The 25,093-nt window shown below is 41.5% G+C and overlaps 1 protein-coding gene across 1 annotated transcript; it reads left to right on the top strand.

Moving 5' to 3' along the window:
* The first annotated feature begins 7,478 nt into the window (after positions 1-7,478).
* LOC148038985 (pentatricopeptide repeat-containing protein At3g09040, mitochondrial-like) lies at positions 7,479-15,348 on the top strand. The gene is made up of 2 exons (XM_087674842.1): positions 7,479-12,241; positions 12,317-15,348. Exon 1 carries the CDS (start codon positions 7,649-7,651, stop codon positions 11,927-11,929), a length of 4,281 nt encoding a protein of 1,426 aa, XP_087530968.1. The 5' UTR covers positions 7,479-7,648; the 3' UTR covers positions 11,930-12,241; positions 12,317-15,348.
* The last annotated feature ends 9,745 nt before the right edge of the window (positions 15,349-25,093 follow it).

The raw sequence follows: 25,093 nt of genomic DNA on the forward strand, positions 1-25,093 counted from the left end.
CTCCTTGCAAGCCTTAGTGTCTACAACATACTCGGCCTTTGTGGTGGAGAGGGCCGTGCATTTTTGCACCCTATTAGACATCTAAGAAACAGCACCCCCCGTCGAAGATAAACACATAACCAGAGGTGGATTTCCTCTATTGTTTGCATAACTTGCATAATTAGAGTCCATGTACCTACAACTCCTGTACGTTGGCCACCATAACATATGCACATATCTGTTGTGCCCTTCAGGTACCTCATGATACCCTTCATGACATCCTAATGCCGCATGCCAGGTGTAGCCATATAGCGTGTGACAACTCCCACTGCAAAAGCTATGTCAGGACAAGTGGCTATCATGGCATAACATCAAATTTCCCACCACGGATGCATAAGGGATCTTGGCCATCTCGGCCTTCTGCTCATTAGATTGCGGGCAATTGGCCTGGCTCACCTTCACATGAGAAGGCAAAGGACAACTAATAAGCTTAACATCTTGCATACGAAACCGCTCAAGGACCTTCTCAATATACTCCTTCTACAACAAGTAAAGGAGCCCATGAGAGCAGTCATGCATAATACACATCCTAAGAATATGTGAGGCTTGTCCCATGTCTTTCATCTCAAAGCTCTTCTTGAGTTGACTTTTTAGAGCAATCAACATGTCATCCACATAGAGTGCCAAAATTAAAAGGCTGCCATCACGAGCCTTCTTCATATATAAACATGGATCCATATCACTGCATGTATAGCCCTGTGAATGCATAAAAGCATGAAACTTGTGGTACCATTCCCTAGGTGCCTACTTAAGGCCATAGAGGCTCTTTCTCAATTTGCACACTAGGTGTTCCCTGCCTTTTTTCTCTAAGCCCTTCAATTGCTGCATATAAATCTCTGCATGTAAGTCCCATATAATAAAGCTATCTTAACATCCATCTGATAAAGGTCCAGATCTAAATGAGCAACCAATGCTAGTACCAAGAGTAGGGTAGTCATCTTGACTACATGAGAAAAGACTTCCTTGAAGTCAACACCATGCTCTTGTTTAAAACTCTTAGTAACCAATCTGGCATTATAGGTAGACTTGGGGTGTCCATGGGTATCCTCTGGATTTATTCGAATAAGGTTTCGTTACTAATATACTCACCTCAATTGTAGGTAATGTATTCAAATTCAAAGCCTTATGGGCCTTACGATTACTTCAACCTATACACCCACTTGCATGGCAATGCACACTTTTCACCAAGCAAAGGAACCAACTTCCACATATGATTTTTCTGTAAAGAGTCAAACTTTGACTACATGGCCCTCTCCCAAGAGAGACTATTAGAATGAAGTATAGCCTCATTATAAGTGAGAGACTCACCTACATTTGTCACCATCACATAATCAACGGAGGGCTCAAACCGCTTAGGAGGACGTCTGGCTCTAGCAGAGCGTCTTGTCTTAGGGCAAGCTGAGGAGCCTACACACTTTGTCTAACATCATGGTCACGGGCTACTAGAGCATCAGCTCTGCTATAGGCTATCTAATTGGCTATACGGGAGCAGGAGGCTCCTCCTAAAATATAGCCATATGTATCTCGATTATTCGCTAAGGTTGCTTATGCATCTTTTCCTCATGGAAAACTACATCATAGCTGCGGATGACTTTTTGAGCCTATGAATCCCATAGGCAATAGCCCATCTCACCTGCATCCCCATAACCAAGAAAGATGCATTTCACGGACTTATAATCCAGCTTTGTGTGCTTGTCCTTGGGTACATGACAGAAAGCCTCACAACCAAAGACATGCAAATTGTGAGAAATGCGGGATCTAGAGCATGGCAAAGGCGGAAGCTATGGAGGATGGAAGATGAAGATACTACTCATGTTGACATTGACAAAGAAGACAACTGTTACACAAGTGAATTAGGTTTCAAGATTGAGACTTGAACTCATAAACACAATCTTGTGTAGGACTGACAATGACACAGAGACTTGAATGAAAGAGACAAGTACTATTGCATTATCATCATATGAAAGTGATAGTCAAGTACATCATTATATAGGATTGCTTGGTGGCACATTTCATCCACTGTGCATATGGGATTCTGTCTCTCTTCCTAGAATAAACTGCATCTTCCTAACCTAGCTGTTCCATACAAAGGGGCATACACAAGGTGTGATTGACAGATTCTCAACACCCCTCCTCAATCACAACCTAAAAGTACAAAGTGTGTAGAGGCTTTAGTGAGAGCAGTACCTGCAAAGTGTGGGCATACCACAAACATGGCAAAACACCAGAGGCTGTTGCAGAAAAGGCTAAGTGTGGGTACCATAAACATGGTGAACATCCAGAGGCTGTAACAGGGGCCTCACAAAGTGTACAGAGGCTGTAGTACAAGGCTACATGAGGAGTTTACAAAGCTTATGAAAGGAACATTAAGGCAGGTACAATGGTTTTAAAACAGAAAATGAGAGACAAGGACCGATAAGCCCTTGTGGTCTTTTTCAGCATATGCTATTTCTTTGTCAGCATCATGGAAAATCTTCTTATCTTCTTCATGATCTTCTTGGTCTGCTTCTTTATGGACTTTGCTTGCATTGGTTGCGATTGCGGTCTTCATGTTCATGTCTATGTCTATGTTCCCCTCAAGCAAAGAATTTCTTATTTTCCCCAAAGCAATAGGCATGTCTTCTAGTTCTTCAAATAAACACAAGGATGAAACTTGAATCAAGGCTTGAATCTTCCCTGCAAGTAGAATAGGCACATCTTCTATGTAGTGTAGATAAACAACACAAGTCATGTTGCTCTTCATGGAGTGTATCCACATAGCGATCTTTTTGTTCGTCATTTCCATGACCAAGGATGAGCAGCAAATCAACTCCAGATTCTCAGATTTATCAGTGGAAGGGCAGATTGCAGTGTGTCAAGAGACACAAGTAATATTAGTGTGAAAACACACTATGTAGTTTGATTCTTGATGCTTGTTGATGTCGCCTCGTTGAACTTGACCTTCACTTTGAATCTTCTGCTTGCTAGCTTGGAAGGCAAATCTTGCTGGGAACTTCAGTGACACAGTGGATCAGAGTGGCAGGGCCTTCAGTGAGCTTGGAGGAGTGAGAAATTGAAAAAAAAAGAAGCTTTCAAGGTTTTGGCTATGGCTGACTTTTAGGGTTTCTGAGGCAGCCCTGGTTTTTTACAGATTGTGGGAGCTGTGGTTGACCATTTTCAAAACTTTTTTTATGAAAATGTAGCTTATGAGATGCTCTATCAAAGCCCTAATCTCATCGTCCAGATTGCGGCCCGTACTGCACGCGCAGATTCGAATTCCGTGAGCAGGCGCAGTTTGTACAGACTTCCGCGATTTCCGCAATGCTGGGCTCGATGATGACCAATGTTCGACTGTGATGTATCAGGGAGCTTCGCCACGAGTAGATGGATGTTTCTCCAGAAGGAATCGTGGGCTAAGATGGCCTATAGAGTAAGATATAGAAGCTCCAAGCAAGGTAGGTCCTGTCTGGCTATGGCAGACACAGAGCAGAGATTGACAGTTTAAGCAATGCTGAGCTATGGAGTGGCCAATGTCAAGATCTTAAGTGATAGAAAGAAGCCTTGGGAGTCAAGTAACAAATGGCTAGAAGAGAGTAGGTTCAGATATGACCTATGGAGAAAGATCCAGGAGCTTCAAGTTGACAGGGTGCTGCTGGCTATGGCTGCCATGGAAGCTTCAGTGAGGATAGAGGTAAGAAATGGAACCATGAGCTGGACTTGAGCTGACCTGAGGTTAAGAGAGACTGAGAGAGGCTAGACAAGCAATGCCATGCCCAACTGGGCTCTGATACCATGTGAGAAATGCGGGATCTAGAGCATGGCAAAGGCGGAAGCTATGGAGGATGGAAGATGAAGATACTACTCATGTTGACATTGACAAAGAAGACAACTGTTACACAAGTGAATTAGGTTTCAAGATTGAGACTTGAACTCATAAACACAATCTTGTGTAGGACTGACAATGACACAGAGACTTGAATGAAAGAGACAAGTACTATTGCATTATCATCATATGAAAGTGATAGTCAAGTACATCATTATATAGGATTGCTTGGTGGCACATTTCATCCACTGTGCATATGGGATTCTGTCTCTCTTCCTAGAATAAACTGCATCTTCCTAACCTAGCTGTTCCATACAAAGGGGCATACACAAGGTGTGATTGACAGATTCTCAACACAAATGAGCATAGAGGTTTTCTAGACCACAGCTCCTCTGCAACTTGAAAGTTAATAGTACTACAAGGAGATCGATTGATCAAGTGTATGGCAGTAGTCACTGCCTCAACCCAAAATTGCTATGGTAAGCACGCCTAGCTAAGCATACTATGAACCCTTTCTTATATTGTCTTGTTCATGTGCTTAGTCATACCATTTTGGGGTGGGTGTCTGGGGTGATCAACTGATGCTTAATACTCCTCTCATCACAAAACTACTAAAAGGCTTTAGAGACATACTCACCCCCGTCATCTGACCATAGGGATTTTAGCCTATATGTAGACTGATTCTTAACCAATGCAAGTCAATACTGAAAGGTAGCCAAAACATTAGATTTCAGTGTTATGGGATATGCCTAGAGCTTATGTGAGTAATCATCAGTGAATGTGACACAGTACTTCGCACCTCCTAATGATTGACAATGCATACAATTTCAACCCATTCTCAAGCATATTTGCATACATAGTAGTACGGGATGTGTCCCAAGACTCAAGAAGTATGACCAACAAGAACAAAGGTGGAATATTGTCCTTAAAGTCAATACCCTGTGATGACAACTATCCAATGATAGTTGAAACTCGCTCTCAAGTGTTGAGAAACATTGGTACCTTCCTTCGTAGTATGAAGGTCCATAAGTTACTTTAGCCAATACATTTGAGAAGTAGGGCTTTGTTTATCATAGAGATTATAGATTTTCTCTCAAAGACCCATGCAAACTTCCCTTCTGTGACAACATTATAATAAACCTACTTGTTGAGAGATAGGATAATTGTGGACCTGCAAAGCTCATCTAAGTCATCCCATGTATCCTGATCTTGACCTTTAGGCTTAATGCTCTTGCATTTGATTGGCCTAATTTGAGATTTCTGCACCAAAACCTGCCAAATTTGGGTCTTCCAATAGCCACAAGTGCTACCATCCAACTTTTCAATGTTGAAGACATCACTATCATTTGAATGACCAGCCATATTGCAAGAAAAAGAGGCATAGTACAAATAGGCTACTATAATACCTGCAAATAGCCCCAAAACCACTGCCAAAACAAGCTGAAACAAGAGGTACGGACCAAATAATGAGCTATCCACAAATTATGACCAAAATAACATCAAATGGAGGGGAGTGCTCTCATAAATAATACAATAGTCTACAACACGCGAGCGGAAGTTGAAGTAGCTTAAGCTCAACTGTAAATAAAATCCGAAGCTCAATATAACATCCAAGTGTCAAGTAAGCGACTCCCATTGGAACAAAAGTTAGATACCAGAGGAGCAAGCAAAGCTCAAATCCTCATGCGAGTGGCATCCAAGTACCCAAGATACATCAAGTACATAGTTGAGTAGCATCCAAGTACCCAAGATACATCAAGTACATAGTTGAGAGCATAAGACCTAATAAAAGCTTCAAGCCCGTAAGGTCATAGACCTTTGAAGCATCCAATGATTGGCTAAGCAAGCACAAGTGCTTGAAAATGGTCACAACTGAAAAAACGTGTTTGTATTTCTAGCCTTGAATATTGACTTGAATACTCCTTGAAATAAGCTCAATGTAAGTTCAAGAATGCCGTGAGATAGCCCCAACAAGCCTTGAGAAGTCCTAGAGCAATGAGAGCTCAATATGAGTCTCAAGAGGTGGAGCTATAGTTGCCAATGGTGAAACCCTACTGTAGGTAACTTGAATGAGAGTTGAAGCAATACTGGATTGAGGTCGAGCTCACGGAAAAGAAGGCTTTGATACCAATTGAAGGGAGAAGCCCAAGTGGAAGCACGCGAGAGACTCAAGATGTGGGAACTCTAATAGTCACAATGTGTGACCGGCCTTCCCTTTATTCAAATGTTACTGAAAGAATAAAGAATGAAGTGACAGTGATGGGTGCGTGCGGCCACTTGCAATGTGTAGGTGCGGGTACTGCCAGTGTAGTAATACATGGGTAGCTAGGCACAGACACCTTTACTCCCAACAAATTGGCTCAATGTGTGAGGATACTATGCATGCTATGATAGGCTCAATGTGAATAGAAATCACCATTAAATGTGTTTGACTTTAAGAAACTTTGAGAAACAATAATAAGGTTTCATTGGAGATATAGTTTAGGCTTGATTCCACTAATGTTGGCCTTTTGCTCCATATACATTAGTGAGTGCCATATCACCATTTATCGCATTTTCATGTATTCAACATTGTATTAGCCTAAGTTGCCAAAGCTTTTGAGGTTCGAATTATGTGTATTATATCAACCTTTCATGAAGCCTCTTGCCACATGAAACATGCTTTTCAAACCTTGGTGCGAAGCACCAAGAGAATGTCGGTACGAAGTGCTAAGAGAATCTAGGTGTGAAATGCCTAATATACATTATTAGCTTCTTGTGGTACAAAATCAAATACAAGGTGCCATACCATTCTAAAAACATGAAATGGATTATAATACAAGGATGATGGAGTTAATAACGTGACCTTGACAATCTTTTGTTGGATCTTTTTTATCCAACTGGGCTATATAATCTTATTGTAATGGTTAATCAACACACATCATATTACACTAGAATTTAAACACTTGGGATATTTTGATATTTTCATTAAGTAGACCTACTTATAAATAAAGGGTTCACAAAAAATTGACAATGAGAGGCCCACTCAAGGATGCTTTTTTAAAAAGGTTTTACAAAATTCAAAATATAAAAAAATATTAGATAGCTAAATTATTTGACTTACATTAAACCTACTAGGCGCTCCGCGCCTAGACTTGCCCCGACGTGCCGGGGCGGGCGCGATTTTCACAGCGAGGGCGGGTGCTGGACGCGTGGCACCCGCCCCCGTGTTTCTTTGTGGGGAGGTTGGGGGCTGCCATGTGGCACCCGCCCCCAACCTCCCCTTAACTAATAGTAAAGATGTTCAATATATATAACATTTGTTATAGCTTCAAGTGAATAAAAGTGATGCATTCTTAATAAAAAATTGTCACTACTTCTCCATCCAATAACTAGCCACCACAAAGTCCATTAAAGGTTTGTGTTTGAGAGTGACAAGACTCTTAAAATGTAAGGTATGTTTCATTTGGGCTTGTGGATGCCTAAGCAAGGAAAAAGGAACCAATGAGACGACAATTCGATTGAAGGTGGGCGTTGTGTGTTTAGATTTTGAGTGTGAACATGGTCAAGACGCTTTGAACTTGTTGAATCAACGTGTGACCTAACTTGTGAATTTGTGAAGTCCTTAGAAGGAAGGAGAGAGAGAGAGAGAGAGAGAGAGAGAGAGCGAGAGAGAGAGAGAGAGTGTGTGTGTGTGTGTGGTTCTCCAGAGTGTCTGAGACGAGAGGCCAGCACAAGAAGGCGCACTCTTCCTGGAGTTCAGGAATATGCGTCGACGTCTTGATGTTGGTTCGATGTGCGTCCTAGAAACGTCTGTTGCAGCGAGGCATGCTCGCCGAGCTGCCCGCTCTGGTGGCAGAAGGAAATTTAATCGGCACCCTCCAGAGATGCAGACAGCAGAAGAATTTGCACCAGGCAATGCACTTGCATGCTTATATACGGCAGCAGCACCTGGAATTAGATCCAGTTCTCGGCAATTACCTCGTCCCCCTGATGGTTGATTGTGGGAGCTTGGCCTTCGCTCAGCAAATCTTTGACCAGCTTCCGCTTCGAAATGAACATTCCTGGACTTCCCTCATATCTGGCTACATTGATGGTGGAGATCCTGAATATGCCTTTTGCCTCTACCACAAGATGCAAGAGGAGAGTTGTGCTCAACCTAATAGGTATACGTATGTCGCCCTGCTTAATGCCTGTGTGATGCTCAAAGATGTGCAAAGAGGCCAAAGTTTACATGCTGAAATGACCAAAAAGGGATTGGAAGCAGAGCTTCATGTTGGCAGCACCATGGTGGATACATATACCAAATGTGGCTTTCTGGTTGAGGCACGTGCAGTATTTGACAGTCTGCCAATTCGTGATGCTGTCTCATGGAATGCACTAATTGCAGGGTATGTCAAAGATGGTCGCTGTGAAGAAGTCCTTAACTCTCTCAAATGCATGAGATTAGAAGGTACACCTGTGAGTGCTGTCACATATGTTTGCAGCTTGAAAACTTGTGCAGCAAAAAAGGCTCTACAAACAGGCCAAGAATTGCATACAGAAACTGTCAAGGTCGGTTTGGAAAAAGAGCTCTACATCAGCACTGCACTTGTCAACATGTATACAAGCTGTGGCTCTCCTGCAGACGCACAGCAAGTCTTTGAGTTATTGTCAGTTCGAAATACAGTCTCGTGGAATGCACTGATTGCTGGCTATACTGAACAAGGTCGTGGTGATGAAGCTTTGAACTGTTTCCAGCAAATGCATGTAGAGTGCATGTCTCCTGATTTTGTCACTTACAGTTGCAGCTTAAAAGCTTGTGCCCAACTTGGAGCCTTGGACAGAGGTCAGGCGGTACATGCTGAAGTAATCACACGAGGACTCGAAGAAGGGCTAAATGTAGGCAGTGCATTGGTGGACATGTACAGCAAATGTGCGTGTTTACAAGAAGCACAAAGAGTCTTTGATAGATTTCCAGTGAAAAATACAAGTATGTGGACTGCATTGATTTCAGGTTATTCTGAACAGGGGCAAGAAGATGAAGTGTTATTTTGTTATCAACAAATGAAGCTGGAAGGCTGTTATGTGGATATTGGTGTATTTGTACTTTTCTTGAAAGCTTGTGCTGCCATACCTGCTCTGGAACTGGGGCAAGAATTACATGCTGAAGTTGTAAAATGGGGATTGGAGAGTGATGTTCCAGTAGGCAGTGCACTGGTGGATATGTATAGCCAATGCAGCCTGCTTGCCGAAGCTCGGCAAGCAATAGATTATCTGCCTATTCAAAACACAGTCATGTGGAATGCATTGATAGGAAGGTACTCTGAACTTGGACTTGATGAAGAAGTGCTGAGGTGCATCCAGGAAATGCAGGTGAAGAATGTGGTTGGTGATTCCATAACCTTTATAAGCAGCTTGAGAGCTTGTAGCAACATGGAAACTTTAGAGCAAGGCCAAGAATTACATGCTGAAATAATCAAAAGAAAATTGGAAATGGACCTTCATGTTGGCAATACTTTAGTTGATATGTACTGCAAATGTGGCTCTCTTGCAGAAGCACAAAAAGTGTTTGAGATGCTGCCTGTTCAAGACAGGGTCTCATGGAATGCACGCATTGGAGGATATGTTGACCATGGCCTTGGTGAGGAAGTGCTGAACTCTTCCAAACTGATGCATCTGGCAGGACTGTCTGCAGATGCTGTCACATTTGTTCTTTGCTTGAAAGCCTGTAGTAATTTAGGAGCTTACAGAATATGTCAGGAGTTGCATGCTGAAGTTATCAAAATCGGTTTGGAAGAAGACCTTTACATTGGGAGCATGCTAGTAGACACTTACAGCAAATTTGGTCTGGTTGCAGAAGCGTGTCAAGTATTTGATAAACTGCCAGTTCAAAATGCTGTCTCATGGAACATATTGATTGCAGCATACTCTGAACAAGGACTTGGTGAGGAAGCAGTAAGTTGTTTTAAACGAATGTGGCTAGAAGGTGTCTCTCTGAATGCTGTCACTTTCGTTTGCAGCTTGAAGGCTTGTGGAACTATACTAGCTTTGGAAATAGGCCGAGAAATTCATGCTGAAGCAATTAAACGGGGATTAGAAGGAGTGGTGCAGGTCAGCAGTGCACTGGTTGACATGTATGGGAAATGTAGCTCAGCTGCAGAAGCACACAGAGTGTTTCAAAGCCAGTCTGTGCGAAACACAGTTTCTTGGAATGCACTCATGGCAGGATTTGCTGAACACGGGCTCAGTGAAGAAGTGCTGAATTGTTATGAACAGATGCAGGTAGAAGGTATCTTTGTAGATGCAGTCACCCAGTCTCTCTGCTGTAGTGTTTGTGGCACCATAGGAGCTTTGGAAACAGGCCAAGAACTACACGCTGCAATTGTGAAGAGAGGATTGGACCGGGAGCTTCACATGGCCAGCACATTGGTTGATATGTATGGTAAATGTGGCCTGCTTGATGAAGCACTGTGGGTGTTTAGCATGCTACCTTGTCGAGATGTGGTCATGTGGAATGCACTAATTGCTGCATACTTTGAAGCTGGGCTTGTTGAAGACGTCTTGATCTTTTTCAAATGCATGTCATTAGAGTCTGTCTCAGTGGATGCTGCATCATTTATATGCAGCTTGAAAGCATGCTCCAGTGTAGGAGACTTGGAAACAGGTCGAAACATATACATGGACATTATTAAGAGAGGACTGGAAAAAGACATTTATGTGGGGAGTACGCTGGTGGATATGTATGGCAAATGTGGATTACTTGTGGAGGCACATGAAGTGTTTGACAGGCTACCGGTACAAGCAGCAGCCTCATGGAATGCACTACTTGCAGGATATGCTGAACAGGGGCTTGGTGAGGAAGTACTGAACTGCTTTGAAGAGATGCAACTGCAAGGTGTGTATTTGGATGCTGTCACTTTTCTTTGCAGCTTAAAAGCCTGTGGCATCACAGTAGCCTTAGAAACAGGTCGAAAAATCCATGGGGAAGTATTAAAAAAGGGTTTGGAGAAGGAACTTCGCATAGGTGGTGTACTTGTGGATATGTATGCCAAATGTGGCTCACTTGCAGAAGCTCACTCTATGTCAGACAGTCTGCCAGTTCGAAATGCAGTTTCCTGGAATGTGCTGATTACAGGGTATACTGAAAGTGAGCTTGGAGATAAAGCATTGAATTGTTTCAAACAGATGCAACTTGAAGGCATTTCTGCAGATGCTGTTACATATGTTTTTACATTGAAGGCATGTGGCAGCATCGGAGCTTTAGAAACAGGCCGGGAAATTCATATGGAGATTAACAAATTAGGATTAGACTCTGATAGTTTTTTGTGTAATGTGTTAGTAGAGATGTATGGCAAATGTGGCTCTGTTGCAGAGTGTCAAAATATTTTTGAAAAGTTGCCGAATCCAGATATTGTATTATGGACTGCAATGATAAAAGCCTATGGTGAGAACCACCAGGGTATCAAAGCCATTTGGTGTTATGAGAAGATGCTACAGCAGGGTGTCCAACCAAATTCTAACACATTTGCATGTCTTCTTGCTGCATGTAGCCATGCCAATCTAGTTTGTAAAGGCCTAGAGTACTTCAAGGCAATGCATGTGGAGCATGGAATCGAACCAACATTGGATCACTTTGCTTGTATGATTGACCTTTTTGCAAGGTCAGGACATGTTTATGAGGCTGAGAGGCTTCTCGATGCCATGCAGCATCCAGCATCAAGCATAATCCTGATGAATCTTCTCACGGCCTGTAAGATATATGGGAAGCTGGAGCTGGGACAGAAGTGCTTTCAGCAGCTTTTGCTTGTGAATCAGGAAGATGCTTCTGCATACTTGCTGATGTCAGATGTATATGCAGGTGCTGGCATGTGGAATGATGCTGACAGAGTAGAAGAGTGGAGAAAATGTACGAAGGCAAAGAAAAAGCCTGGTACTGCATTGATTGAGGTGAACAAAAACATACATGAATTTGCTGTGGGTGTCAAGCACAGTGCTGATATATTAAAAGAAGCAGAAGTTTTGAGCTCATTCATGAAGCATCAGGGACACATTCCAAATTTAGATTTGATCTGCAGATATGATGCAGTGTCTTATGAACTTGCAGACGGATTCATGCCACATCAATAGTAAGTGTTGAGCGATTACCTGGTTTGGTTTCTTACTGGTGTTTTTATGTCTGGCCGTGCAGCTGAAATACGGCGAGTGCTGATTTGATATTTTAAGGGCTAATGAACTATGGTTTCAAGGATACTAGTAACTAGACTGTCAGTTTCATGGATGCGGTTATCTCCCCACCTATTCTCTTGTTGTCATGTTCAGTGATCAATCCTGGTTTTATGGCTTCCTCCTTTAAAGCTCTCAGCTATGGATCCTGCTGATTTGGGACTTTATTTAGGCCGTCTATCACACGGATGCTTGGGCAGTGGCTGCATGGAATTGGTAATTCTCCTCTGATTGTAATGTTCAGTGGTTCATGACATCTTATAGCGGTGTCTTTTGTTTGGTTGTGCGCAGGTATGTGAGTGCTGGTTGGAAACTTGAATGTGAATGGAACATGGTCTTTGGTTATAATGCCGAAAGAATCGTTGATATAGCAGCGAGCATTTGCTCAAGAGAATTAGCTTCCGTTCCACAGGGAATTCAGGATTCATGGATGCATCTTCAATGGGGGAAACTGGAATGGAGAAGGTGTATGGCTAATAGGCAAAGTGATTTATAGTGTTCATGCTTGCTGTCTCCTCCGGCATGAAATACTTATACGTGATTGAATGGTTATGAAAAACCAGTTGAATGCCAAAAATATGTATTGACACTCCAACTACCTTTACATTTAAAACAAAGGAAAACCAGTTTTCCTCTTTCCCAGATGAGGGAGGATGTAGTGATAATATCATGGAATATTTCTGTAGTTGGCAGAACAGGAGGAGAATGAGTGAATTTGAGTGGTGCAGCCCCAGGAGAGGTCTACTGGCAGCTGTTTGACAACAGGCCCTAGGAAGATGTGGAAGAAGACAAGGGAGATACTCCCCTGGACACATGGAGTCTATCAATTTGATCCAATATGCTTTTGACCTTTGTAAATGGTCCTTTGCATGCTTCACAATGCCAGGAAGTATCATTACTTTGAGATCCTCTGGCAACAGCTGCTCCCAAGTGTGGTTCCCTACAGTGAGACCCTTTTGTGGCAAGTTTTCATAGTAACCTAGTATCCTCGTTCACAGCCACAGTAAAGTTTCATGGCTGAATACAGAGCCGGCGTAAACTAGCCATGAACCTCCTAACATTACAATCAGAGGAGAATCACCATGTTCCATGCAAACATTGCTCTAGTATCCTTGTAGCCTATTACAGCCTATATAGATCTTTAGTTGGAAAAATCTGATCTGGAAAATGTAGAATTGGCAGAGTATAGGAAAGGGTGATATGGGCTACAAATGTAACTGACAAAGAAAACAGAGGTGGCTTGCGTTTTTCTCAAGCAAGGAGAATCAGTGGATTAGAAATTTGGATATTGATGGAATTGGCAGAGTATAGGAAAGGGTGATATGGGCTACAAATGTAACTGACAAAGAAAACAGAGGTGGCTTGCGTTTTTCTCAAGCAAGGAGAATCAGTGGATTAGAAATTTGGATATCGATGGAATGAAGCTGCCAGAATCTGGCAGTGCTTCATGAGATGTGCCTCTAGGCATTCAGGATTGGTAAGCACACCATCAGTGTAGAAAAGTTTCTGGCAGCTTGGATGTATGAGTGGCAACCTTAGCCATCTGCTCTTCCCTGGCTTCTCTCTTCTCCTATGGTGGTCATCTCTGCAGAAGTCTCACTGCACTCTGTAAAGGCTGCATGGGTTTGAATGTGGGCACTCTGCAGTTGTGTTTGACTTCAATTTTCTGGCAGCTTGGATGTATGAGTGGCAACCTTAGCCATCTGCTCTTCCCTGGCTTCTCTCTTCTCCTATGGTGGTCATCTCTGCAGAAGTCTCACTGCACTCTGTAAAGGCTGCATGGGTTTGAATGTGGGCACTCTGCAGTTGTGTTTGACTTCAATTTTCTATGGTCAATGCCTTTGTACAACAATAGTTATGGCATTTAAAATACTGGGCCATGCTTGGCTGTTCTTGTCAGGTAACTCTATACCAGAGTAGTTGCTGGCAATTCTGAATGTCATATTTGGTGTCTAAGATGATTGTTGAGAAGATAAAAGGTGATGTAGAGTTTTTTTATGAAAGTGTTGGCTTTATTTAAATGTTGTGCAATTGTGGTCTGGGACTCTATGGGATGCTATGTTGTGGACTTGGCCCCAAAACAAATGGTTTCATGTTGACACGACTCTGTTATGGGTTCTGCTTCAATGATAATGGTTGTAGGCTCCGAAGAATAACACATACAATCTCTAGCTTCAAATGTTTGTGGGATATGTAACCTTTGCAGCAGGCATTCAAATTGATCCAAGAAAAGGACTTTCAATTTAAAAATATCAACAGCAACTTCCACAAAAAAGTTGAGAGTTCACAATATTTCTTGGGTATCATGTCAGCAAACATTTTCTATCTCAAGCAATTAGTCAGGCATTTGACTATGTACCATGTTTCAGCAAGCCGTTCTTGTTACAATCTGATGCTCCAACAACAATATTTGAAAAACACATGGTAACAACATTCCTAAAGTAGCAGATAACTGAGAGCAGCAGATATAATTCTCCTACAACAGACACAAAGCTTCTCACTGGCAGTACTGACATTTGCCAAATTCCATGGTTACTTGCATGGCAGCATAGATTGTAGTCATGGTTGGATCTGACCATTGTAAAGAAATGGTATGGCAGACATAGAAAAGCAATGTGTACGACAACATGGAGACCACAATCTGAAGAGTGCCGAATGATAATGGATGTATGAATGAACGATGATACAGACAGTGGGTCCTTGGAACCTCTTGTGTCTCTAGGACTGGCTAGAGGTGATTGAAGGAGTGCCAGATCTGAGTATGTCATACTCAAACAGATCCCAAAAACAGCAGCAACGGCCTGAAAACACGTGAGGATCCAGAAAAGGCAGACAAGCAGCTCAAGACAACCTCTAGTGGTGAAAACACAAGGTATGACTGATAGTGGCAGCAGCAGGAATGTCTGACATCAGGGCAGGCTGATTCTGCAGTAAATCCAGATGTACAGTTGCTGGAACAGGTCGCCAGGCAGCAGATGCTGTCCAGACAACAGTGTGACATGGTGATGAAGATGCTGAGACTGGAAGCTCTCCAAAACAGCTCACCTGGCTGGGAAGGGGCTGTAGACAGCAGGGCATCCCTTGCAAAAGACTCCATGAACTGATGATAGGAAGGGGTGTGGGCAGCAGTGGTAGATTGAGAGTTGAGGGAGCTGGCTGAATGATGGAATAAGGATGCACAAAGACAAGACTCCTATTTATAGAGGATTGTGGGTGCATTTGTCTAACTGTTAAAAATAAAGCCATTTATTTTTGGTAATTTTTCATTAAATAGCGTAATCATGTGATTATATATATAATAAAACTTTTATTATATTTTGGTGTGTTTGGTGTAAAAGGTGTTAAGGTAGAGGAATTATGTGTGAACTATACTTTGTGACCCTCTCTTTACTAATATAAGAAGGTGCTTGAGGAGGGAAAAGGCACACTCATTTCTTGTTCATACTTAGCCACATCACATTGGTGGAGACGGCGGTTAGTTACCTAAAACTGACTTTCTTGGCAATCTTTTTGTCATTCCCTCGTAGCTACGTTGTCTTTCTTCCAATCTTTTTCTCATTCCCTAGCTAGATGCCCTTCTCTCTTTTTACTTATGTTGTTCTTCCTTGCCATCTTTACAAGCGTCCTCGAGCTTGCGATGTCATATATTTGATCATGGCAATTGAGGCCCTGCATCTCAACCCCACAGCTGCATTGTTTTTTCATATGGCAAAATCATATGCCATATGTAGATGGCTATGAAAGTATGGTTGGAATATGATTAAGGCCTTGCGGCTGAATCATACATTGCCCAAATTTTTAAGTTTCAAAAAATAGTAAAAATGTATCTAAATCTAGTTGTTTATACCAAAATAGAGTAACTAAGCTTAAAAGCTTTAGATTCTACAAAATAGTCACTAGTGGTAAGGCACACTAATTGATCTGCAAAAGAAAATTCAGATTTTGATTTCCAGTTGCTTGAGTCAAGATAGAATTTAAGCACTCATGGCAAGCGGCTGTCATGCGATATTGTTTATAGGCAGGTGACACCTTTTTTGATAAAATCGTGTCAAGTTCTTGTGGCAAAAAGTCACCAAGTCTAAAATAGGACATCATACTCTGGATTTCATACGTCTTTCATACGTTTGCATCAGCAATCGTATGCGTCCAATAAAAACTATGCATAACTGCATATGGTGTCACCAAAATCTTTGATCTCACTACGGAGGTTGCTTGATACTTTGGCCTCAAGACACTGTCCTTTGTCATATCCCTCCAGTAACACTGCTCCCATCTGCGACCTCTATAAGATGAACCTTCACTCATGGCGATGCGTAGTTCAATGTGATGGTCAAACTCACAAAGAAGACATATTAACGGCAAGATTTTACTCCTGTTTTAGGCATCATGCCTGCTAGTCCTCTTGCGAGTAGTTGTAGCGGCTATCTCTGTCCAGCATCCCTTTATTACCCTCACTCAGCTCTCATAACATCAACTTGGGTTTTTGAATTTGTGCTTTAAAAACACACACACACACACACACACACACACACAGACTCTCTCTCACTCTCTCAGACAAGAAGCCATGACATCTACTGCAAGCCCCTTGGACCCTCCATCAGAAACAACGATCTCGGAAGCTTGTGTAGATGAAGCGAGCCCACGTGCCCCAGCCACCCAAAGACAAAGTAGCAAGCTAGTTGGAGCCCAGCACCATCAAACAAATCGTAGACAAGTTGAAGAGAATCATCCTCTCATGGACCCAACCTGGCAAGGCAGCTTTGGTAGGAGTAGCACAAGTACACAGCATCTTGGGATTGTTTGTGTAGCACCCAAACTCGTTCCTCTCCCCAAGTAGATCACTAATATAAGGAAGCGTCTGAGGAGGGAACATGCATGCTTAGAGTAGAGACACACGTAAATCCCTCGACTTACAGCTTCAGTTTCAAACGAGCTGGTGCGCCATCGCCACACCATTTAGGGCCGTGCCACGTCTAAGTCGATCAACTTAAACCAGTAAAAGGGAGTGTGAAAGCACCATGGCCATGCACACATTAACTATGCAAGGACCCCATCCGCGCCAACAAGGAGAGAGAGGGTGTTTGAGTTGAGAGAGCCATTTAGGGAAGACCGAAAAAGATCTTCAAGAGAGAGAATATGATTTCCACCAATCAATGCTTGCCAAGTCTTTGGACTTCTCCACGAGTACCAGGAGTTTCAACCTACGAAGCAGAGGCTATCTCTCACCTAGCATGCTCACACTTGCACAAAAACACACAAACTAACGTACCAAGGATAGGTTGATTCGAGGTGGTGCATCGAGCGCACTCACCAATCACTTACCACATTGTAGTTGCAATAGGTTGATGAAGAACCACTCTTGAATCCACGTACGTTGCTCTTCATTCATGACCTTGCTTTCATGGTTGCCATGCATGGGATGAGTAGTGGTATGCAAACTTGGGAAAGAAAAGAGAGAGAGAGCTTCATATAATGTGCCTCTCACTCCCTCGCTATCTCCATTTCACACACTTGTACACACACACACACACACACACACACACACATACACAAAGATGAATCAAAGAGAGAAAAGAGCTTCACTCCTTGTCTCTCACCCTCTCACCCTCTCACCCTCTTACACACTTTCTCTTCTTTACTCACTCACATAGACCATTGCAAGATGATAAGGAGTAAAAGTTGCTATACACATGAATAGGCTTTTCATTCTCCCTCATTGTTTTAGGGTTTCTCACACCTTTGGACATCTAACCCATATTTGTGGTCTCTTGACCACCCACAATTACATGTACCTTAGTGTTCCCATTGAACCCACTTGGGTTTTTACAAATAATATTTACAATTTGCATGGGGCCCTCATTTTTCATAAACAATAACTTTAACATAAGGATCGTTACATGGCACGTAACCCTAAAGAAATCATTGCACATAATTAGTGGATGCTTCCACTCCTTTGAATGCTTGTTTGCGAGGGTTAATATTACCTACCACTGCCTAGTTGATTGTGAGTCCCATGACATGTCATGGTGAAGAATTGAGTGCAGCTAGGGATGGCCGTGATGACATGGCTTTTCTAAGAGGTTGTAGTTGTCTAGAGGGTGATGGATGGGTCGTTATAGTTTGTTGGTGGTTGTTGTCGAGAAGGTCGAAGAGGTATTATGGATGTCATGTTGATGTAGAGGATGATTGGCCATTGCCGATATTGGGTCTTCAATGAATCTTTAGTGACCATGGATCTTCAAAAACTTGCAAGTAATGTGCTCTTTGTGGGGCTATGTCTACTTTGCTATGCAATGTTCATGCATGTGAATGTGTAAATGGGAGATGGGTTGACTTGGCACATTGTCCCACACTTGAGGACCCAGTTAGTGCATGGTTTTTATTGTGCAGTGAAGGCTTAGGGTGACAGGTCTTTTGAGCAAGCTGGGAGACTGTCCTTCCCTTGATGTGCCTTTAGGTTGTGCTGTGGGAGAAAGAGCTAGGGGATTAGAAGTGGAGCCGGTCAATTGAGACCATTGAACGCGCCTAGCTTGAGGACCCCTAGGTGTAGTGCTCGTATTGTGCACCTATCTATGTTGAAGCTTTTGCTCTCTTTTCATTTGATTTTCTTCTTCTTCTCTCTCTCTCTCTCTCTCGTGGTTGTAAATTCTATGGGAGTGGTTGCAAGGTGAGACCAAGACATCCCTTGCTAAGCATATAATCTTTCAATGTATCTTGTAGTTCAATGGAAGACTTTGGATAAAAGGGATGGGTACATAAGGCAAGGCTATTGTCCACCATGTCCTCTAGTAGTGCCACACAATGGGATGGGGAAAAGGGTAGCACAGAGGTGTAGTTGTATAATGGCCACTCTATTGATGCCGACATTGATGTTGAAGAACAAAGGGGGTGCTTTTTCCTCATAGAGGATAATGTCTTGCTCTAGTAGCTGGCTAGGGCAATTGGTGAAGTGGTTGAGGAATGAAGAAATGAAGGTTACAAGTCTCTAGATTAGAACAAGTATAATTTTTCTTGCATAGTGGCATTGACATTGGGGATCTTTGAAAAGTTATATTGGCCATGGACTTGTGGATTGTAATGTGCATATGGCTTGGGATAATGACAATAAAGCTCATTTTCCCATTTGTAGATTGCAACATAGCAATTCTTAAAGTTGATAGGCTTATTGAAGGGCATCTTCATCCTGTTGCTCTCTCCATTTCTTTCCAATGCTCTTAGCTACCCAAATTAGTGTCTGCACAATCTTGGGGGGTTATAGCCTTTTATAGCTTTCTGTCACATCAAATACTTTAAAATCAAACACTACAACCCGATCTCCTTTTGGCTCCTTGTACTTCTTTACTAGTTCATCAAGATCTTCTGGCTATTCTTTATATCCCCTATAGTCAAGAGGATGATCAATCACTTTTTGAGAAGGAGCCTTTAGTGCACTCAATTGTCTTATACAATGCTCTTGCACTTCTAGTGGTAGCTCAATCACTAGCATTGGTCCTAGAGGCACTTTATTTTCACTCTCTCTTGACTCATCAAACTCTTGTGGCTCCATAAAATCTACTGAGAGAGACATGATTTTCGATGGCTCTATGGAAAAGGACAACTCTAATCTAAAATGTTCTAGTCCTCCTAGACCCATGTTCCTTAACCCCTACTCTTCATACCCAATGTTCTTTAGATGAATCCTTAGTGTTTCTTTGGCAGGATTGGGCTTGGAAGATCCCACACGTGGTCAAGTTCCAAATTGCTCAATGTTGCATTGGCTAAGATTAATTGTGCTTTTATCTCTATTAAATCATCAATGCTATAGGTGGTGATTTATGGATGGTCCTCTTGTAGAGCTCCTATTTGCTGCAACATGAAAAACTTATGCACATCTACCTACACCTTGAGCCGACTTTCCCTGCCTAGTGAATTGGCTAATTCATCACTCAACTTTTTCAATACTTCTCCAAAGTTCTTTCTCATTGCATTCTCATTTTTAGAGATTGCCTTGATAAGATTTGTGTCAATAGTTTGTTGTAGACCATCACAAGCCACTTTTAATTGCTCTTGAGCCTATCAGTCCTCCTTGATGTCCTTTTTGTGTAGAGCCATCTTGGCCTTTTCTTGATCTAATTGCATTCTTAGGTTTTCCGATTGAGCTTGTATTTCTTCCTATCCCCTTTTTAGCTATTCTAGTTCCTTATTCTTTACTTCTTATGCTAGGTCTTTTTTCATTAGTTGAGTTTGGAGGTCCTGCAACAACAACTGATGGTTGGCTTGTACCATAAACCATTGGTAGGCCTCTTGAGTGTTCCCTAGTTTGTCATGTAACCCTTGTTTACCTTGAAGCACCTCTTTTTAATCCCTTCTAAGTCCCTCACATAGTAGTTCTAGGTTCCCTGTTGCGCTTAGCATCAAGCTAGGTTCTTGTGAACCTGAGGTGACCTTTGTTGGCACAATTTGTGGTGTGGCTTCTTCAGTGCTTCTAATTTTCTCCAAATTGGAGATTTTGTTGTGCAAGCCTTGTATTTGATCTATTAGATATTGAATCATTTCTAGATCAAGGCTTTGTAAGCTCTCAATGGTCTTTTCTTTTCCCTTGCTTGAGCTACCTTTCCCTTCCACCATAATTGTTTGAATTTCTTGTAGCTAATTTCCTATCTTTGCTTAGCAAAAGGATTGTAAAATCGTTCGTAAATGTTATGAGTGTGTTCCTTCATCTTTGTTTCTATTATTTTTGCTTCCTTCTTACTTGTTTTCTTGGCAACATGGGTTGCCACACTCGTTCCTTAAGGGTGTCTCTATCATCACAACCCGAGGTAAGTGAACTTTCCTTGCTCTCTTCTCTTATCCTCTTTTTCCTGTGTTGGTTGCTCTGTTCTCTACTAGAGGCTTCACTTCTTTTTTATTGCTTCTCTTTTTCTGTTTGCCTTTTTTTAGATTATTATTTTTGCTCCCTGTCTCTCTCTCTCTCTCTCTCTCTCTCTCTCTCTCTCTCTCTCTCTCTCTCTCTCTCTCTCTCTCTCTCTCTCTCTCTCTCTCTCTCTCTCTCTCTCCCTCCCTCCCTCCCTCTCCCCGTCTCTATCTATCTATCTCTCTCTCCCTTGTTCCCCCTATGTGAGGTTGCTCTAGTGTGGCGGAGGCTCTTCCCAGGAATCTGACTATTTCTAGGGCTAGTGGTGCATCAATAGAGAGTCACAGTCCCACATTGATCACTCTAGTGTCATTCTCATTAACTAGCTCCTCAAAGTTTCTAATGAGTTAGAATTTAAGATCCACCAGACCCCATATGGTGGGCTATGAGTTGTACTTACCACATTGATCTATGTTAAGGACCAATAATTCTTATAAGAGTTGTTATTTGCACATTGACAATAAAAAGTTTTGAGAACCATGAGAACAAAAGACAATTCAGTATGGTTGTTAACATAAAATCCCAAAAAACCATTCAAAATGATTTGTCATAACAACACAATTTTGCATGATTCAAGACAAAATTTGGCATGACTCAATACAAAGCAATTTTGCGCGATTGAACATAGTTTCTCCCCTTTGAAGTGAGGATAGAAACCTTCCTAGCTATATGAGGGCCTTTCATATATATGTTGATTTATTGTATTTTGTGTTTTGTTTTGTTTCATTTTTCTTGTTTGTTTGTTTATTTTTTAAATTTGATGGATAAAGATGAAGTATGATTTGTATGTACAAGAGGGGTGTTTAAGAAGTGCCATTTGATGCAATGGTTGGAGCAAGCCATCAGTCAAAGAATTTGGGGATGAATTGGAGTTCAACAAGTGCATCTAAATTAGATGGTTGGCATGGTAGTTTACAAAGGTAGGTGACCAAGTCAGTTAGTAGATTTGGGCTTTCCAGTTGGCTCAATACATGGAGTTCTTCTTGGAGTAGTATTTTCTCCAACAAGGGGTGTTGCTCCAATTCAAACGGGTATGGTAGATCATGAGAGATGAGAATGGCATGAAGCAAAATTCCAATTTAGTATGTGGTGTGCATGGTTTTTAATGGTTGTCATTGGTTACTAAGAGACTGGTCTTAAGTGGCAATGTCAAGGCAATGATCATACCGGAAGGAATGAATGTCATGATTCACATTTTATTGGATTTCAATCACTTGGGTGGGGTTATTTCTCAACTTGAGATGAGGCACATGCTTTTAGCACTTGTCTCCAATAGTGTTGTGAGAATAGCCCTAAGAATTGCTTCACTCTTGCAAAAAAATGCGTTCCCTATCCTCCCAACTAGTAGTATTCCAATGTCAGACTAGGTCTTGTCAGCGATTCTTAGATCAATCATTTTGTACACTTGAGCAAGTGTTTCGAATGTAGTGTCAAGTTGAGTGAAACAATTTGCCATTAGGAGATAGATTTTATTAGCCAAGTTTGTAGCCATTTAATAAATCTTTCAACGAATAGAAGATGGTTTCAAAACAATTGGTGGTGGTGGCCTTGTGACACTTGTTAAGGGCACCACAATAGTGATCACTAATGTTGGTCATAGTGTTGTTTTTGTTCTTAGGTTGACTGGGCCTCTTGATTGTGTCTCTTACATCCTCATGGGTGGGGTCTTATGATGATTACCCTCTTAGTGATTGTGTTTTGAGCACTATCTTTTCAAGTGTAGGGGGTGAAGTTGTAGCTATGATTTGAGTAGCCTTGGACTTGTTTACTCAGATATTTCATTTAGGTATAGTCATGGTGTGATGGATTTTAGGCGTACAAGCTATTTGGTTGTGTTTTGGATGGATGCTGAGGGACTTTGTTGGCTGATGTTAGTGAGCATGAGGCACTTGTTTGAGGATCCATATGAAGCAATTACCTTATAGTAGTCTTGTGCATGTAATAGCACCTTGGATACACAAGTGGAACCAATATGGGTAGTCTATTGGATATTCTTCCATGGCTTACCATTAGTTTCTCGGACTAATTTGTGTGGGTCACCATGCACAGTTTTTGAGCTATTAATTCTGGTAGGAGCTAATTTTCTTCTTGGACCCAAGAAAGTTCCTTCAATAGAGCTTTCATTCATTTTGTAGGCATCATTGGATGGCTCGGTTTTGTAAGACACATTAGTCTCGGCCAAGTCTCCCACTGAAGGTAGTGATACCTTTGACTTAGGGAGATTTAGGTGGATCCGTTGCTCCACAAAATCTAGTTGACATTGTGTTTTGAACTTGAATGGATGTCCTAGCAAGGTTTCTTGTCCCACATTTTCTCGATTTAGAAGATTAAAAAAAATCATTGGAATGCTTTCAGTTTCAATGGTCACCAACATTAACCTACACTTGCCTAAGATTGAATACAATGAGCCTCCCCACAAATTCAAATTTGCATCAGATGGTTTTCTCCTTCATCAATGCGAGTGTCAATGAGAATCTCTTTTGAGGTGGTTAGCTTGTGACATAGATATACTAGTGGTATAATAATTTCCTCTTCCTAATCCAAGATCCAAATGAAGTGGTTACCCTTATAGTAGCCTTGCACATACAATAGAGCCTTGGGTACCCAAGTGGAATTGATGGGAGAATCGTGTCTAGCTAGTTGGTGGTTCTTCCATGGTTTACTGTTAGTTTTTGGGATGGTGCATTAGGTGGTCGTGTTGTTGTGTTGACAATTCAAATACAATGGATTCGTCCCACAACCTTCAACAAAGGCAAGTTAGATGGTGCAAACTACACTTTGTGGAAGTTCAAAATTACAACTATCCTTGATTCTTATGAGCTTCTGGAGATGATACTGCGGATTGCTAACCCAGAACCACAATACACCCATGGCCTATCAAAAAAGACATATGAAAAGAATGGCACCATAAAGACTAAAGGGAAGGAGACAGCTAATACGGTTGAAGCAGAGTTGGAGTTATTCATGGCAATCATTAAGGAAGTGTGTTCCATGGCATAGAAAGGTCTATATAGTTCTATGAAGTCTCTACAAGAATCCATCACTATGACAATTTGGGAATGATATAAAATGCTATGTTAAGGACACAAGTATTGTTTCCTTTATTGCTGCAAATAGTGAACTAATTTTTTTTTTAAATAGGTTGTATGTTCCAGAGATTAAGAGAAATCTGTTATCAATTGCTTCTATAATTGATCTTAGCCATGAGGTAAGGTTTACTAAGACAAGTGTAGAAATTAGCGATAGTGCTAGCAAAGTTGTCAGCAGCAAAGGAGAAAGAAGAAACAACCTGTATGAGCTAAGTGCTTTTCTAGCCACTATTGGTATGGTCACAAGTAAACTTTGGCATAAAAGATTTGGTCACATTGATTTTGCACTGTTAAAGAAGATGCATAAGCAAGGTATGGTTTCTCACCTACCTACAATAATTGAAATGAAGGAACCATATAAAGCTTGTATGATCGGCAAGCAACAGAGAAAAATATTTCCACAAGAAAGTAAGAATAGAGAAAAGGTTCCTCTAGAGTTGGTGCATGCTAACTTGTGCAGTAAAATGTCTACATAAGATTTGGAAGGATCTTCTTATTTTATATTGATTGTCAATGACTACAATAGGAAGATGTGGGTGTACTTCCTTAGTGATAAGGCTCAAGATTTTGGTAAGTTTAAAGAATGGCTAAAACTTGTTGAGAATGAAACAGGGCAAACTGTGAACAAGTTTAGAATAGATGGTGGTAGTGAGTTCAACTTAAAGGAGTTTGAAGACTTTAGCGCAAGAGCAAAGGGATTAAACGTCAATTGATGACACCTCATATACCTCAATGGAATGGCATTGTTGAATGCTGAAATCACACTATTGTGAAAATGACAAGGTGCATGCTTAAGGACAAGGGATTGCCTAACTAGTTTTGGGTAGAAGATGTTAATACTATAGTTTACATTCTCAATTGGAATTATGCAAAAACTCTTAAGAGCAAAACTCCTCACGAGGCCTATTTTGGTAAGAAACCATCTATCTCATATTTTAGAACTTTTGGATGTGAATGTTACACACATGTCTCAAAGGGTAAGAGAAACAAGTTAAATCCAAAAGGCACAAAATGTATCTTCTTGGGTTATAGTGATGAGCAAAAAGCTTACAAATTGTATAACTAGGAGGCAAATGAGATCATAGC

This window comes from Lygodium microphyllum, chromosome 3 (assembly GCF_053477565.2).
Source record: "Lygodium microphyllum isolate KBCC chromosome 3, Lygodium_microphyllum_v1.1.10, whole genome shotgun sequence".
Lineage (NCBI taxonomy): Eukaryota > Viridiplantae > Streptophyta > Polypodiopsida > Schizaeales > Lygodiaceae > Lygodium > Lygodium microphyllum.